We start from the raw sequence: 17,290 nt of genomic DNA, 5'->3' as shown, positions 1-17,290 counted from the left end.
CATTTTACATTTCCTATTTGGTACGATACGATACGTACCAAATAGCTAATCCTGGTATAGCTATTTATTGACCAGCTTTGGTTTAATAAACATTACTGAGATCAATTAAGTATCGCCTTCCTACTAATTGACTCCTGATTAAATCTAATTCCTGTGCTGGTTTCATTACTTTCATTGTAAACAGAGATTGCTATTTACTTGTCGACCAGCCTGTGGAGAACAATAACAAATTCATGTGTTTATACATAATTAGAAGTTGTAACGTTTTAAATATTTGTGATCGATTATATGAATTTTTTTTTCTGTCATTGAACTCTATATAAGATAGTAACTTGATAAATTCGTACTTCCAGATTATTGTCACTGATATAGCTTGATATGTGGTTATATCTATGATGTTGAATTCTTTACCCGTAGTGTGCAGGGTGAACTGTTTATGGGTACATAATTATTTTCTAGCTCAATAATTAGCCACTTGGAGCTCTTCACTTACTTTATGAAGTGAACATGAAAAAAAAAGTCAATATCTAATTTTCAGATTTAGCTGTTTCTATTGTTGAATAATGTGCAATATTAGGTAATTACTAGCTAAAATTGCTAACGTATTTTAGAAAGAAGGGTATTTAGATCTTCTGGTTTGTCAATAATCTTTACCTTTTGTTTGGTGAGAAGCTTGACTAGTAGACGACCTAACTTGAGCTTGATTCTGATAGTTGAACCCTGAGCTAGGCATAATAATCTCGTTTGAGCTCTCTTTTACACTGTGGATTCACCAGACGCATTTTTTTTTTTGTAGGCAGGAAGGAATCTGTCATCGTACCTTTACACAGTCATAGTCTTTACGCCAAACCTTTGTGTCCATGTTGATGAATCCTCTCCATCTTTCAAACTTTCTTGAGTACAGGGAGATCTGAACTTGACACTAGAATTGTTAGGTAGTCAATGTTGATGGGTCTTTCCTGCAAGCAGCCACATTTTTGCAAATTCAATGTTGCATATTTTCCAAGTTTATGTTATCGTTGGCCATGGATTTCAAACTTCGGCAGAGTCGATGGACCCAGACATCTCTTCCCACTCATAAGGTTAGTGTGACCTGACCAAAAACAAAGAAGCAGGAGTCCCAACACCTATATATCATATATAGGTTAAATAAACAATCCAGGATAATAATATAGGCTTACACTAGTGGTGATTGAGATGTAAGGATTTGAAGTTTCCAGTGCTCTGTACATTTTGGAGAGGATCCTAACATGAGTTCAGCAAATATATATATAATTTGAGTTCAGCAGGTGACTTCATCTGCCAGTGTAATAGCTTTGGGAGATTTCATAGTGGAAGAAGGCAGATAGGTTTAGATCAGCATTGGAAGGTTTCCTATGTGCATTCTTCCATGAACATTATAGTTAGTTCTTTTTTTCCTTTTTATATTGTGTTGAACATGAAATACTCATTTTCTTCTTGTTGCTTCTCAAAAGCAAGGCGAAATTTCTGAGTTTAAGGAACCCCAACCAACCACTCTCTCTCTCTCTCTCTCTCTCTCTCTCTCTCTCTCTCTCTCACTCATGTATTGGTGGTATCAAAAGAGGTGGAGCATTGCCAACTAACCATTTCTCCCTACTCATGGCAGTACCACACATGAATCCTGTTTCTGTTGTGGAGGCTAGCATTGGTCCTACCCTCTCTCCAGTCTCATGAAATATTGCCAAACTTGCATGCCTTCTTTTGTGAGCCTAAAGGACAACAGTGGTGTCTTTCTCCCACCTTTCTTCTCTTTTTTTCTTATCCTGGGGCTTATCCATGGCAACCACCCATACTTCTGGTGGATATAGATCTGCAGATGGTTCCAGGTGTTCATGGCTTGATAATATAATAGCTTTCTCCAATTTGCAGTGAACTGGCCACACACAACTGCATTTGAACATGATCAAACAGATTGTCAAAGGAATAAATAGGTAATGATTGAGCTTCCCCTGTATTTACTTGATTAATGTAGTGTCCCAGTGCCTATGCAGAATAAGAAAAGTCTTTGTCTTATGAGCAATCATTCAGGAAAACTCTAAGAAATGTTATTGATTGGCTTCATCAGTGCCCACTGTGACAATTGATAGGGCAAGGGGAATGACAGAGAGGCAGGGTACATGGTTGGTCAGCATGAGCAATCATGTGCAGTTGGCTTGGTCATGTGAACAGTAAATGCATCACACTCTCCAAGCACACAAGAGAACTACAAAATGGGGTGGGGACTGCTACTCTTTAGATCTCAATCAAGTGTTGATTGAAGAATCTTCTTAGATGCATGGTACCAATTTGGCACCATGCTGAGAAAGCAGTTGAACAAAGTGAAGATAAGGCTATCTATTGCAGCTCTCAATAAATTGAGGTACATACACTAAACACTCTGGTTTTTTTTATTCTTTGTAATCTACAGTGATCTTAAGGAAAAGAAGGTCCTTTCAAACATTTCTATATTTTGGTCAATTTTGAAAGTACATCTTGCTCATAAAAATGACCATATTCTGACTCTTGCACTGATAAATTATAAAATGTCCTTTCTAGATTTGATCTAAAGTTATTTATTTATTAAGTTGATATTTTAAGAGCATTGATTATTAGTGTGAATTTATAATACTCATGGTTTTGACAAACATTAGCAGGACAAGGGAAGTTAAGATCCCACCTAGCCCGAATCTCCACGCTATTGTCGATTCGATAGCCATCCACATCGAGATTCGTGCGAGAGACTCTCTGCATCGTGATTCGTGTCAGGGTTCGTTCCTAGCAAGATTCTTCTCCGGTAAATGGAGTCGCTCGTTCTGCACACTCCGTTCCTCAAGCCACGTTCACGCTGTTTTATAACGTAGAATAGCATAAAGCCCATATCCTCATCCAGACCGTCCGTTTGATCATCGGACGGATGGAACGGCAGCAAGACATCACGTGATACGAGATCCCGTCACCGCTCCTCCTTTTTGGTTATCTTCGCGCGTGGAAAACGGTAACGTTTCGTGCGATGAGGAAATAGAAGGCGATGAGGGTGGACTTCGAACCGGCCAGCCAACGCACGTGCCTTATCGCACATTCTCGACCAAACGCCGTTACGTGACGCATAAAATCGAAAGATATATCGGCTGTATATAACGGATATGGTTGCGCTGTCGATTGGAGTTTGGCGTAGCTTTGTGCCAAAGGGACTCGTATATCTCGCAGGATGTTCGTTACATACACTGTAACGTCCCCACCTCCTCCCCAGCCGTTATGTTTGACTCTATTTTGACCGATAAATCATCTTCTTCCTATTCTACCCTCCTAGGGATACATACACATGGGCACGGAGATCCGGGAGACAGTGGACGGGCACGAGAGAGAGAGAGAGAGAGAGAGAGAGAGAGCGCTTTTCGGTGACCAAAAAACTAGTACTGTTCGAGGTGGGGGAGATAGACGAGGAGGGCGGGGGGAAGGAGCCATGGCGGCGCATGGTAGCGTGGGCCGCAGCCTGGTGGCACTGCTGGCGCTGATGGCCTGTCTATCGTGCGCTGCGGGGGGGCGGGCCGGTGGGGTGGCGAGGCAGCGGCTGGAGCTGCGGCGGCACCTGAAGCGGCTCAACAAGACGCCTGTCAAGAGCATCAAGGTCTCTCTCTCTCTCTCTCTCTCTCTTTCTCTCGCTTTTCTTTCTGGATTTATCGGTTTTCATTTTTGGGTTGGCTTCTTATCGATTATGGGTGTGTATCAGATAATCCTACATATTTTGTCCCTGTTTTGGAGATTTTAATTTCTGTTCGTGGAAAAAAAATGGTCAATAGAAGCGTTCCATTTGTTTTTTATAATGCATGCGGTTAATAGGCCAATTATCTTCGTTTTTGTTTACGATTTTCCATCTTTTTTGTTGTATTTTGGCAAACTCGGCGTGTTCTCCGATAGATGAAAAAAAAAAAAAGTGGATTCCTTTCTTCCATTCGTTTAAAATTTTAGCATGTTGATCTCTCTATAAATAAGAGTGTCGCTTATAAAGACAATTTCTATCATCCGGTTGAGAGTTCTCCTGTCATCAAAATACTGGAGTTGTGGTCTGCACTTTTTTCCCTTCTTGTTTTCCGTACCTAAAAATCTAGCTTTTAGCATTCTAAATGCTTTCCTTCTTGATGTAAATGAGCAGAGTCCAGATGGAGATATTATAGACTGTGTGCATGTCTCTCACCAACCAGCCTTTGATCATCCTTTCCTCAAGAACCACACGATCCAGGTTTCTCTCTCTTTTCTTGCTCCAAACCTTCTGCGGTTTGTCTACTTGACAATTCACTTTTATGCCGATAATATTTTCAGATGAGGCCAGCTTATCACCCAGAAGGCTTGTTCGGCGGGAACAAGGTTGTGTCTCAGACGAAAACCCCCTCCATGGCTCAACTGTGGCATCAGAATGGTAGGTGCCCTGAGGACACCATCCCCATCCGGAGAACCACCAGGGAGGACGTGTCAAGGGCCAGCTCTGTTAAAAGATATGGGAGGAAGAAGCACAGGAGCCTTCCCAACCCCATGTCTGTTGACCCTGACCTTCTCAATGAGAGTGGCCATCAGGTTAATGCAAACATCAATATTACGCTTCGGAATCAAGTTCACTTTTTGTTAAATATTTTAGCTTGCTTTTGAATCTTGGCTTTCATCTTTTCCTTTCTCATTGGTTTTGTTTTGTTCTTTTTCCTTTGTTTGTGTGCGGATCCTTTTGAGTAGCATGCAATTGCTTATGTGGAGGGAGATAAATATTATGGAGCAAAGGCAACCATAAATGTGTGGCAGCCAAAGATTCAGCAATCCAATGAGTTCAGTCTATCTCAGATCTGGATTTTAGGGGGCTCTTTTGGGGCGGATCTTAATAGCATTGAAGCTGGTTGGCAGGTACATTTCTTATTTCTGTCCTTTGATATAATGAAAGGGACTATGCATGCATTGAATCCTCTTTGTGTGGTGAGAATCAGGTCAGCCCGGATTTGTATGGAGACAATTACACAAGGCTTTTTACTTACTGGACTGTAAGTTTTCTTGTCCTTCCAAGCTTCATCTATCCTTTTTTTCCCCCTCTAATTATACCATCCTACACTGTGTTCTATGGGTTGTTATTTATATTATAATTTTATTAGCAGAATTGTTTTGCTTGACTCTTCTTCGATTCGTTTGATGAGACGGTGGAATGGTTTCGGTAATCGTTCTTATATAATATCGGTCGGGTTTAAAATAGGTTCTTTACATGATTTTTCAGAGTGATGCATATCAAGCAACTGGCTGCTACAACCTACTTTGCTCTGGGTTCATTCAAATTAACAATGAGATTGCAATGGGTGCCAGCATCTCTCCGATCTCCAACTATGATGGCTCACAATATGATATAAGCATACTCGTTTGGAAGGTATGTAAAATAAAAAACAAAACAACAGAGAATGAATCTGATCCACCTACTCTTGTTCTTTTTCATGCACTTGCACATTGTATAATTCTGCTGCTTGGATTGTTTATTACTTTCTGCCTTATCTCTTTCAATAATGATGATAACATGGTTCTGATTAACTGTGCAGGATCCTAAGGAGGGGAACTGGTGGATGCAATTTGGGAGCGACTACGTTTTGGGCTACTGGCCTTCTTTCCTCTTCTCTTATTTGGCAGACAGTGCCACCATGATAGAATGGGGAGGGGAGGTTGTGAACTCGGAGCCGGATGGTGAGCACACCTCCACCGAGATGGGCAGTGGCCGTTTCCCTGAAGAAGGGTTTAGCAAGGCAAGTTACTTCAGGAACATTCAGATAGTTGATGGGTCTAACAATCTAAGGGCACCTGAAGGTGTTGGAGCCTTCACTGAGCAGTCAAACTGCTACGATGTGCAGAATGGGAACAGTAATGCATGGGGGCAGTACTTTTACTATGGGGGGCCTGGTAGAAACTCTAATTGTCCATAGAAATCCTAATCAAATTCCCTCCTTTTCTCTTGTACCATTCAGTGTAATACCACCCCTTTTCAACACCTTGGCAGCTGTGAAAATTGGTCTCTTCTTCAGAGGTTTTTGTCTGCCTTCTTAACTTTGTACTCTTCTTCTCTCCATATAGAGCTGGAGAGAGATAGAGGCTAGGTTTCTCAAGAGAAACAGGGCCTGTTATAGTCTCTCACATGTATTTGTTTCTTTGTCATTTGCCCCTTCTTGGGACTATTGATTCAGGTTATGCTAATGGGTGAATGGGATTCTGCGACATGTGAGCTTTAGCAATCTTGGTAGTGTGGATCTGGGGCCTTCAAAGAAACAAGCAGAGTGAGAGGGAAGTTTCTTTGTCTTTTATGATATAGGCTGTTGATGACAAGCTGGGGAGAGTCAAAGTGCTGTTGTGCATGTGAATGACCTCCATGGCTTTTTGTGCTGCATGTTTTGGACAGTTTTGGCTTCTGAGAACACTGTTTGGCTTGTTCCACTACTCCTGGTCCTTGTAGATTTCTGGCTTTTACCCTCTGCATGTTTTGGACACCTCAAATAATTCCACAGCTGGTTTTCCATAGCTCAGGAGAACAATACAAACAAGGCATGTCACATGGCACACAGAAGATTTGGTTGCATTCAAATTCCCAGTCCCTTCTGATTTTGTTGTCAGACATTTTACTGAGTTACCAGCTTTTGTGTTCTCCTGCATGTGGAACTACATGCAGCCTGCAAGTGCAAGTAAATCTTTTGCTTACCTTCTGTGCTCAATGAATCATTCCACTGTACTCTATGCATAGCATTATGTGGCATGCAGTGCACATTTTGTAATGTCTTCTGAACATGACCTTCCTGGTGGTGCTGGAAACTCCACTTTGTGTGGCTGAGAGACACATTTGACTTCAAAATATTCTTACCATGTCTGCTTCTTTGAACTACACCAGTGGATTACAGATGTGGAACTCTTTCTTGAGATTGTCAAAGATGGAACTCCATATAGCAGAAGTCAAAAATGCTACTTTACCTAACTATATGACTGCAGACGAAGCAAAGAGTTGGAACTCAGCTGGATTCAGGTTGGAACATTGCTTCTAATACCATCATCATGCTTGAATCATTAATGCATGTACATTTCTCATTGCCCAGCTATTTTCATTGGTTGCGGCAGACCTAAATTAATTATAATTAATTCTACCATTTTGGAATGATTAATGTAGAAAATGTTTTTTGTTTTTTTGCATTAACACCACAATTTTGCAAAGGTCTTAAAATCAGAAGGTCCATTTCTGGCCCTTTATCATGAATCTAAGCATGTCAATTATTTGGGATTGACTATTTGGGATTGACTATATGAAATATTTCATCTAAATCCAAGGGTTCGATTTTAAGTTCGGTTAATCGTCGTTCCATGTTGGGTCGATAATCTCGATTCGAGTTCCATGTTGGGTCGATAATCGTCGTTCCATGGTTAATCGTCGGCTTATTTATGGTTAATCGTCGTTCCATGTTGGGTCGATAATCTCGATTCGAGTTCAAAACAAGTCTTTACTAATCTTGTTTATGTCAAACTCAATCCTAACCCAAATACATCTGAACAATCCTTTTTTTTTGTTTTATGATAAACATGATATGCTATGACTAATTTACAATCTTAATGCTGGACCTATTCACATAACATTTTCTATTTGACTCTTATCATGTTTTATTATTGTCATTTGATGAATAACTAATTCATTAACATGATAAATTTGAAGTATTGATTCAAAATACTTAAGTTTAAATTAATGATAATAACGCATTTATTCCAATCTTACATGTCTGGTCTCACCTCCTTTCATTCATATTCATTGATTTCAATTCGTTCACAGCCTCTCCTCCACCTTTGACAGCTTCTTCCTTCCTAATTCTCAGGCCTTCTGCCCAACCACACAATAGACAACACATCTCCTACTTCTGTCCACCATATAAACCCCCCCACGCCACCACATGAAGGCACTCCCACCTCTCTTTTCTTCTCATTCCTCGAACACATTACCAGCCTTTCCTCCTCTCTCCCAACTATACCTTCATCATCATCATCATCATCAACAACAACAATGGAAGCTGGTCTCAAGCTCCGCTTCTTCGCCATGGCCGTCATGGCCCTCCTCATGGCCTCTTCCCTGGTGCAAAAGGCCGCTGCGGCCTCCAGCCACGCCGCTGATGCCGCAGCCAGCCCTGCCTCTGATGCGGCCGCAGCCGACCCTGCCTCTGGCGCCGCCGCCTCCGCCCCTGGCTCTGCCGCAGCCGGCCCTACCTCCGGCGCCACCACCATCGCCGCGCCTGCCGCCGCCCTCGCCTCGTTGGCCGCCGTCGTCTTCGGATGCTTCCTCGCCTAAGAAGACAACTGCAAGAGACTAAACCTTCTTTTACCGTCTCGTTTTGTTTTCTGTGATCTCTTCTTCATCATGTCGCGTTTGGTCTGACGCGTGCAGAGATAGGAATAAACGTTTACGTGTTTGATGCATGCATGCATGCATGCATGCGCTGGTGATCGACGTACGTGACGGTCTCTCGGTTAGAAAGCAGAGAACTGTCTTGTTGGAATAAAACTCAATAATATATGTTGCTTATTCATTTACTTTCTCTGTTGGAGTCATGCATACAGCAGATCTCCGATCTCCGATCATGACAATTCTAAGCTTACAGAGATCTCCGATCTCTGTTGGTCTCAACGTGGTTCTTTCTTAGGCTTAGTTTACAGGGTTCGAATCATGACAATTCTAAGCAAAAGAAACATACAAAGCATTAACATCCATTTATTAGAGTCTATGAGGGGCAAAATTGCTACCTTCAACATATATGGATTGGCATTTCAAATAATTTTTTTCAACCTTTAACAAAATTTCACACTCATAATATAAAAAAAACTTGATCTAACGTTCTTAGGATCGACCGTTTTATTAGGCTTACGATAATCTTACCGTCGTACCAAGACTCGTTCTCACAAAATTAATATTATCAAACAAATTTGTCAGCTCAAAATTCTGATACTAAAAGCCTATCTAGCAGAATTGGGTTTATGTCATTCATAACTAGGCTTTTCTCATCTTACCAAAATATGTCTAGGCTTGTCAAACTGATCCTCATAATAATAATAATTAATGGCAGAAGAAGTCATAGGAATTCTAATATGCAATGTAATAATCAATATTCCAACTATGGTTAGTGTCATGTCACAAATTACTTTGAATAAAACAACTAAGTTGGAGGAAACAACATGCAATGCACAAAGAGGAAAAAAGAAGATGATATTAGTATCAGAATAGAGGGCTTTTTTTTGGTTTTATAGCATGATTTTTCTTAGTGGACCTTTGACTCTGGTATCATATTGAGATGTTAAAATTGATAATGAGTTTGAATCAAACTAAATTAGAAATAAATTGATTGGAAAGGAGACCTCTGTTTGGTCAGCCCATTTGACACCAGTACAAGTTAAGTTCCTGGTGAGAAACAAGGCATGAAGAAGAATCATCACTCCATCTTTTTACCTTTATCCTTGGACAAGATTTCATGGAGGATAACTGCATCAACAAGGAAAGAAGCTATCATGTTTTTAAAGATTGAATTGCAAGCAAAACCTGGAACCCTTTTGACTTTTAGAAATGCTGAAGGATTCTGAGGCAGATGATCCAAGAGATGTCAATATCCACACCATGCCTTACCCAAACTTGTGGGTGCAAATCCCCATATGGATAGTGCAGCTGAACAGCACAATCACTCCTCATGAATGTTAGGTGGAAAAGGAAGCTTCATGTGAGTAGATTCCCTGCAAGGCTGCAACTGGAGCTAGAAAAACTTGCAAGCACCAATCAGTTCGCTTTCTGGTTCGAAATCAACAAGACTTCTACTCCAAGCTGGAACAGATCCCATACATGCATTAGCCTCAGAGCATGTTGTCACACATGACTCACTCCTTTGGCATAGAAGCAACCAAGAGATAGCATCTTGGAAGGGAGACAAGAATAAAAAAGAAAAAAAAAAGGAGAGAGAGATTAGTTCTCCTAAAAAGATTACTATTTTGATTGAGAAGTAGAAAAATCAAATAATGACGTATCTAATTTTATATGATTGAGTAGAAAAAATCTCTACTTGCAGCTTGGAATCCAATTTGAAGTGACAAAACTGAGTGGGGACTTACTGCAGAATGAATGATTTCTTAATGATTCAAGAACTCATAATTACAAATGATGATTTATTAATGCATAATTAAGTTATACTAAATAATTAATAGACAATATTATGTACTGGTATTGGCCATGAATTGTGATCATAAGTAAACCCCTATCAGCTGTCCATGACCTTTTGCTTAAAAGCCTAAATATAGGAACTCCCTGTAGTTTGTTTATGCAGTTGGTTCCTCATTTAAAGTTGGCTGCTAAATTGACTTCAAAAGAAAGGAGGACATAAGCTGCAAAGGTAGTAATTGCTACTCACTATCAAACTTCCCTCTATCCTGTATGTTCTATATAGATCTGCTTCTTCTTTTCTTCTTTTTTTGTTTCTATTTCAAAGTGAAGGAAAAAAACAGAACTTGCATCACTTTAGTAGTTTAATACTTCCAATGGTATATGTTCATCAACTCAAAACATCAAGTAGCTTAGGAGGTCAAACATATCTGAGATGAAAAATCAATCAGTGAACACAACAATAAGCTCCTGAAATAAAACCATGTCCAAAAAAAAAAAATGTTGATAACTAAGATATGCTTTTTTATTATCATAGAAGACAAGCTTTTGCACTTGGTTATCAAACTCAAAAATGTTGTCTGGTTTGAGTCTCTAGTTGACTAAAACCTTTCTGATTTCTCCAGAAATAACTCCACTTGAGCTATGATTGGAGTTGTTTTCTTCAACTTAATTGCAATGTTTCTTCTATGGAAGTCTTGTCAAAGTTCAGTGAAGGATGGAGATGCTGTAGTTGAATCAGCTGGTGACACCCAAACTTGCTCCATGATTGAGTTGGGTGTGCAGCATCAGTAGTTTATTTATCATTGTCTCTTGCCCAATTAAAATCATGTCGGAGGTGGGTTGCAATGAACTGGTGGACCCATGAAGCTTCAACAAATGGCAGGCAACAGCTAAGCAGTCTGTCCTCACTCACATGCTCTCCACTGCAGACTGTTTCCATCTACCCATTTTAACCTCTCTCTCTCTCTCCCTCTCTCTCTCTTCTTTCACATGCCAATACTTTTCTCTCACTATAATAATATACAAACCATCCTTGAATAAAATACAAGAGGTGATGTCAGGAAAACAAAGATAATGTTACTCAAAATACATTTCCTGTGTTGGAGTTGAATATTCTCCAACATCATTCAACATATAGCCCGACAACAAGTTTTATTTTGTGGTTGTCTAAAAACATTGCACATCAAGAAAATAATCCAATTCATGAAGGTTTTTATAAGGCAAATTCTAGTTGGAAAAGGTTCATGTTTGAGCATAACATGATAATTCCTTGGCCTTCTTATAATAATAACATGCTCTTCTAGAATTAAGTTAGCAACAAGAATACATAATTAGATGTTTGAGAGGAAAAATCCAAGAGACAATTATATTGAAATGGACAGGTACTTTGATGATCCTCACGTTATATAGAAGGTACGGAAAAAAAACATAACATAAGAGAAAAGTTGACAAGGCAAATAGCATGGTCAAAATCATTAGTTTCTTTAGGTTGAGAAAGCATGGTGGCTAATTTGTCATTTAAATTAAGGTCTTTATGACAATTACAATGAGTATTTCAACAAAGAGAGAAAAAATTATAATGGTTGTCCTAAATAAATTGAAAGTTATAATATAGTGATTTTACTTTTATTTCATCGTGTTTATGTGTTTAATTCTATTTATTTCAGAGTTCTAAGAAATTAAAATTGGGGTTATAATGCTAAGATTTATTATTAATCTTTTAAGGATATTTTTGAAGTTTCATGAAACTCATATGCATTTTCTAAAATATCCCATATATATATATATATATATATATATATATATATATATATATATATATATATATATATATATATAACACCTTATTCTTAGTTACATGTATATCAATAGGAGTGTAACGAAAAAATAAATAATCTTAAAAGTAAAATATGCTAATTTACTAAACAAATGATAGAATTTCATGTGTGCATGATAATTTTGGCACTTCTACATAATTATAATATCTAATTAAAAGAAATATATATATAAATAATATGTCTTACTTCACTATTATAGTTAACCAAATGATTTTAAATTTTCATAAACTTTTATAAAAAACTAAAAAATATATAAATTTAAATATTTATAAAATTTTAGTTTAAAATAAAATCATTTGAAGATTAAACTATTATCCTAATTCAACTATCAATACATATTATATTTTCTAAAATTGAGTTAAGGCTATCTAAATTTATAAACCTCATATATTGGGGAATAGAGGTGGTATTCAATCATTCTAAATCCCACAAAACCTTTATATATATATATATATATATATATATATATATATATATATATATATATATATATATATATATATATATAATAGAGCATAATTATATCCTTAGGAGATTAATTTAGCTCGAATTGAATCTCTTAAAAAAAAAAAAAAAGATTCTGAGCATCTAAACACACATAACTCTATGCATCATCTCAAATCAAAATCATATCAGAGGTTTTGAAACTATAAGAGATTTATACAAAATATATCAAAAAATTAAATATTAATTCGAAGTCTAGATTACTCAAAATTATATGAAAATATTATTTTATAATTTATAAAACTAAAATTCTAAGTATTGAGTATTTTTTATTTTAATTTTTCTTATAACCAAAATCATTAGGCTTCAACGTTGAATTGGTTGAATTTGAAAAAAAAAAAGAAAGTAAGGAATTTTCATGCTGGTAAAAAAGATAAGATTGAAGATAAGATTATGAGTTCAATCACGTTAGACCTCCTCTCAAGTTTATTTTTCTTAACATAATTCTGATATTACAATAATTAAATTTAAACTTAATTTGGCATGATAAGAATGACATATTTTGATCTAAATTAATTATTGAATCTCACATATGAATCTCAATATTTTTAATACAATATTTTTTTCATCTCTATTTAATTTTTTATTATTTCATTTATACCTAAGTAATTATTATTCTCTACTTTTTAATATGAATAGTACTAGATATTTCTCTTCTATCCATTCTTCTCTTTCTCAAATTGCTTCCTCTATTATATAATTTTTTTATAATATTTGACTAAGATAATCTTTTTATTATGAAGTTTCTTTTTTTTATCAAGAATTTATACCGTCCTTCTTATATGTTAATTTTTTTATCTAATTTTATTAGAATAATATGAAAAATAATCTGTAATATATCTTTTCAATATTGATATATAAAAATATATTATACTTGTAAGATTAGTCTAATAATCATATTATCAGTTAATTAAAATTTTATATGATTCGGTGCAAAGGTCCACCTCATGGTGGCATTATGGTCTTTCGGGAGGGCATCAATGAGCCCACGCCCGCGCTGTGGAGGCCCACTTACTGGTCTTCCTCCGCACTCTTCCTCCTTCGCCGACTAAATAAATATACGCCCCCGCCTGCTGTCCGCTGTCCGCCGTCCCCTGCGCCCATACAGGAGCCGTCAAAAACCCTACTCTTCCTCTTCGTCTTCCATTTCTCCGATACACATCTTCCACGGTTTCTGCTCGAGAAGAGGAAGAGGAAAGATGAGGGAGATCATCAGCATCCACATCGGCCAGGCCGGGATCCAAGTGGGGAACGCCTGCTGGGAGCTCTACTGCCTCGAGCACGGCATCCAGCCCGATGGCATCATGCCCAGGTCTCCCTAACCAAACGCTTTTCTTCTACAAATCGTCGATTCCCTACTCTTTCTTTTGTTAGATCCGGTGGTGTTTTAGTCCCATTAGTTCGTTTCCTTGTTAGATCTAGGGTTTTTTACCTTGATTTTTGAAAGGGGCTTGACGCCGAAGCGAGGACACGATGATCAAAGGTCGCTTTTTTCCCGCTTTAAAACCTACCCTAACCCAATCATTTCTGTAACTTGGCAACGTCTTAAGAAAAAGTTGGATTTCCGAACTGTTTTTGTCAAAGATCACACCTTTATTTTTTTGTTGTTATGTTTTACCCTGCATGAGTTTGCAAAATCTCACCTTGCACGTTATTTAATGGAGTCTAGCGACTTCTTGTTCCTTTCTCGTTCCGTTTAAGGAATCGGAGCAAAGGAAATGACGTTTACCTGTGAAAGTTGGAACATTTTGTACCAAGGAATAGTTTGTGTGGTTTTTGGCTTATAGATCTCTTGTCTTCAACAGTGATACTTCTGTAGGAGTGGCGTGTGATGCCTTCAATACCTTCTTCAGCGAGACTGGTTCTGGTAAGCATGTGCCGAGGGCCATCTTTGTGGACCTCGAGCCGACTGTCATCGACGAGGTCAGAACCGGGACTTATCGCCAACTCTTCCATCCGGAGCAACTCATCTCCGGTAAGGAGGATGCTGCTAACAACTTTGCGCGGGGCCACTACACAGGTAGTGACACCTTTCTTTGTACCCCATGAAAACCTATTGTTTCTGGTGGAAGAGATTCTTTTTATTCTGTTTGTAACCTTGGATTGTCTTGTGAGCTGCAGTGGGGAAGGAAATTGTGGATCTATGCCTTGATCGTGTCAGGAAACTGGCTGACAATTGCACTGGCTTGCAAGGGTTTTTGGTTTTCAATGCTGTTGGTGGTGGAACTGGATCTGGTTTGGGCTCCTTGCTTTTGGAACGATTGTCTGTGGATTATGGGAAGAAGTCGAAGCTTGGTTTTACCATATATCCTTCTCCTCAGGTATGAACAAGTTGTGCAAGCTTCCTTACTTTCAGTCAATAGTCAATGTCTGATAGATTGATTTCTGTGAATTAGGTCTCTGTTGTTGAACTCTAATGCTTTCATACATTATTCTGATTTTATTGGTCATTGATGTGAAAACTATGTTCTAGGACTCTGTAAGGCATAAGATGCTAATATATGATCTGATTGAACCCAGAAAACCTAATTATCATGTTAATATTCTTAGCAATTGGATAGTTTTGTCATTTAACAGTGGCGTTTTAAGTTGAAAAGCTTTTTTCTCCAGAGCAAGTGAAACTCTGTTGAAAATATGTTCATTTTTATGCAAATGCCTATGGTGGCAAATTGTGAGCTTATTTATACATGATGTAAGTTGGATGACTTGTTAGAAAAATGATAATGGATAACAAAGTTGCATAACAAAGTCTCATTTGGTTCTTTGTTTCATTGCAATGCTGATGAGAATTAAAATTTATCATACAATTTCTGCAAACCATAGTACATTAAGTTAACTGGAGATGAATATATAGTGATCAATTTTTGAAAGCATATCAATATTGTATCCTTGTATTGATGTATGATTTAGCATGGGCACATCTGCAAGATCCTCTATAGCACTGTTCTCTAATAGAGGAAAGCCTTTCAACACCCACCTGTCATGTGGCTGCACAAATCTCGACGGGTGTTGGATGGTCGTCCTCCTGCATTGGACCATCCTGTACAGTAGAGGATATGATTCTAGTGATAAGTATTGATTGGTGTCTGGTCTCTTTATAGCTGGGTACTTGTGGCTTAGTTGGTGTGTCATCTTTTTCTTTTGCACAAATTATTGGTCATCTGTATTTTTCTTGTAGGTTTCTACAGCAGTTGTAGAACCATATAACAGTGTCCTATCCACCCATTCCTTGCTCGAGCACACTGATGTTGCAGTTCTTTTAGACAATGAAGCCATCTATGATATCTGCAGAAGGTCTCTGGATATTGAGCGTCCAACTTATACCAACTTGAACCGGTTGATATCTCAGATCATATCTTCCTTGACTACTTCCCTAAGGTTTGATGGAGCCATCAATGTGGATATCACAGAGTTCCAGACCAATCTTGTTCCATATCCTAGAATCCATTTCATGCTCTCCTCGTACGCCCCTGTTATCTCTGCCGAGAAAGCATATCATGAGCAGCTCTCAGTCCCCGAAATCACAAACGCTGTATTTGAGCCATCCAGCATGATGGCCAAATGTGATCCAAGGCATGGAAAATACATGGCTTGTTGTCTGATGTACCGAGGAGATGTCGTGCCCAAGGATGTTAATGCTGCTGTTGCAACAATCAAGACCAAGAGAACCGTCCAATTTGTTGACTGGTGAGCTTATTGTACCAAGATCCCTCCTCTTTCTTCTCTTAATTGCAAGGTTGAGTTGCCATGCTTTGGAATTGATTGCTTTACCATCTGCCATGAAGGTGTCCTACTGGTTTTAAGTGCGGAATCAACTATCAGCCACCATCAGTGGTGCCCGGAGGAGATTTGGCCAAGGTTCAGCGTGCTGTGTGCATGATCAGTAACAATACTGCTGTCGCCGAGGTGTTTTCACGAATCGACCACAAGTTTGACCTCATGTATGCAAAGCGAGCATTTGTTCACTGGTATGTTGGTGAAGGGATGGAAGAAGGTGAGTTCTCAGAAGCACGAGAGGACTTGGCTGCCCTTGAAAAGGACTACGAGGAGGTCGGAGCAGAGGGCGGAGATGATGATGATGAAGAGGCAGAGGATTTCTAGGCTATTCATGTTTGCATTGTGGGAATTGGTCTTTATGTGGTTGTGCATTGTAGTCACGTTCTCTACCTACGACATGTCAGTGATGAACTTGCCATTGTTCTGTATGTTGTGAACATTGGGTTGTTGTGGAACTTGAGCTAGGATTGTTATCGTTTTCGGTTATTTCAGATTAAATTAGGTCCTTGTGACAATTGTCATCATCTCCAAGAAGAAATCGTCATTTGGATGGTATTTTTTTTGTCTCACCTACAAATTTTGTGAGAAAAGTCAACCATGCATGTGTTTTCTTATTCAAGTGTAGTATCTAATGGAATTATGTGTTATGAGGTATGGTAAATGCAGGTTAAAAGTGATAACTAATGTCCCTGGTATAATATCTAATATTAGCTGCATCAGGAAATCATCTGAAAAGTGATAATAGGATGTTCAAAAGAAATCTAATGCGATGTTTCATTGATCATGTGAATTGAGCCATGAATTATACATGTTTTCTTCCAAAGATACTAGACCAGCATACTGGAACAATTGCTTAACAATCTGTCACTGGCAAGTTGCTGAAAGTATTGGCTCTACGACACTTTCGGATCTTACACAGCTTTAGCAAACAAAGTGGCTATCCAGATGTCCAGATTCTACACGCTTGACACTTTTTTTTTTTTCTTGTTCT

At 38.3% G+C, this 17,290-nt stretch overlaps 2 protein-coding genes across 2 annotated transcripts; both read left to right on the top strand.

Annotated features, from left to right (window-relative positions):
• The first annotated feature begins 3,425 nt into the window (after positions 1-3,425).
• LOC135605770 (protein neprosin-like) lies at positions 3,426-6,450 on the top strand. Its single transcript, XM_065096226.1, has 7 exons — positions 3,426-3,628; positions 4,154-4,240; positions 4,321-4,572; positions 4,726-4,890; positions 4,971-5,024; positions 5,252-5,398; positions 5,565-6,450. Exons 1-7 carry the CDS (start codon positions 3,464-3,466, stop codon positions 5,940-5,942), a joined length of 1,248 nt encoding a protein of 415 aa, XP_064952298.1. The 5' UTR covers positions 3,426-3,463; the 3' UTR covers positions 5,943-6,450.
• Positions 6,451-13,594: 7,144 nt separating this feature from the next.
• LOC135605768 (tubulin alpha-3 chain-like) lies at positions 13,595-16,854 on the top strand. Its single transcript, XM_065096225.1, has 5 exons — positions 13,595-13,834; positions 14,328-14,542; positions 14,644-14,843; positions 15,701-16,209; positions 16,308-16,854. The coding sequence occupies exons 1-5, from the start codon at positions 13,722-13,724 to the stop codon at positions 16,621-16,623; spliced, it is 1,353 nt and encodes a 450-aa protein (XP_064952297.1). The 5' UTR covers positions 13,595-13,721; the 3' UTR covers positions 16,624-16,854.
• The last annotated feature ends 436 nt before the right edge of the window (positions 16,855-17,290 follow it).

This window comes from Musa acuminata, chromosome BXJ2-2, assembly GCF_036884655.1.
Source record: "Musa acuminata AAA Group cultivar baxijiao chromosome BXJ2-2, Cavendish_Baxijiao_AAA, whole genome shotgun sequence".
Taxonomy (NCBI): domain Eukaryota; kingdom Viridiplantae; phylum Streptophyta; class Magnoliopsida; order Zingiberales; family Musaceae; genus Musa; species Musa acuminata.
The sequence above is the reverse complement of the archived record's forward strand: the minus strand, read 5'-3'. Positions and strand labels throughout refer to the sequence as shown.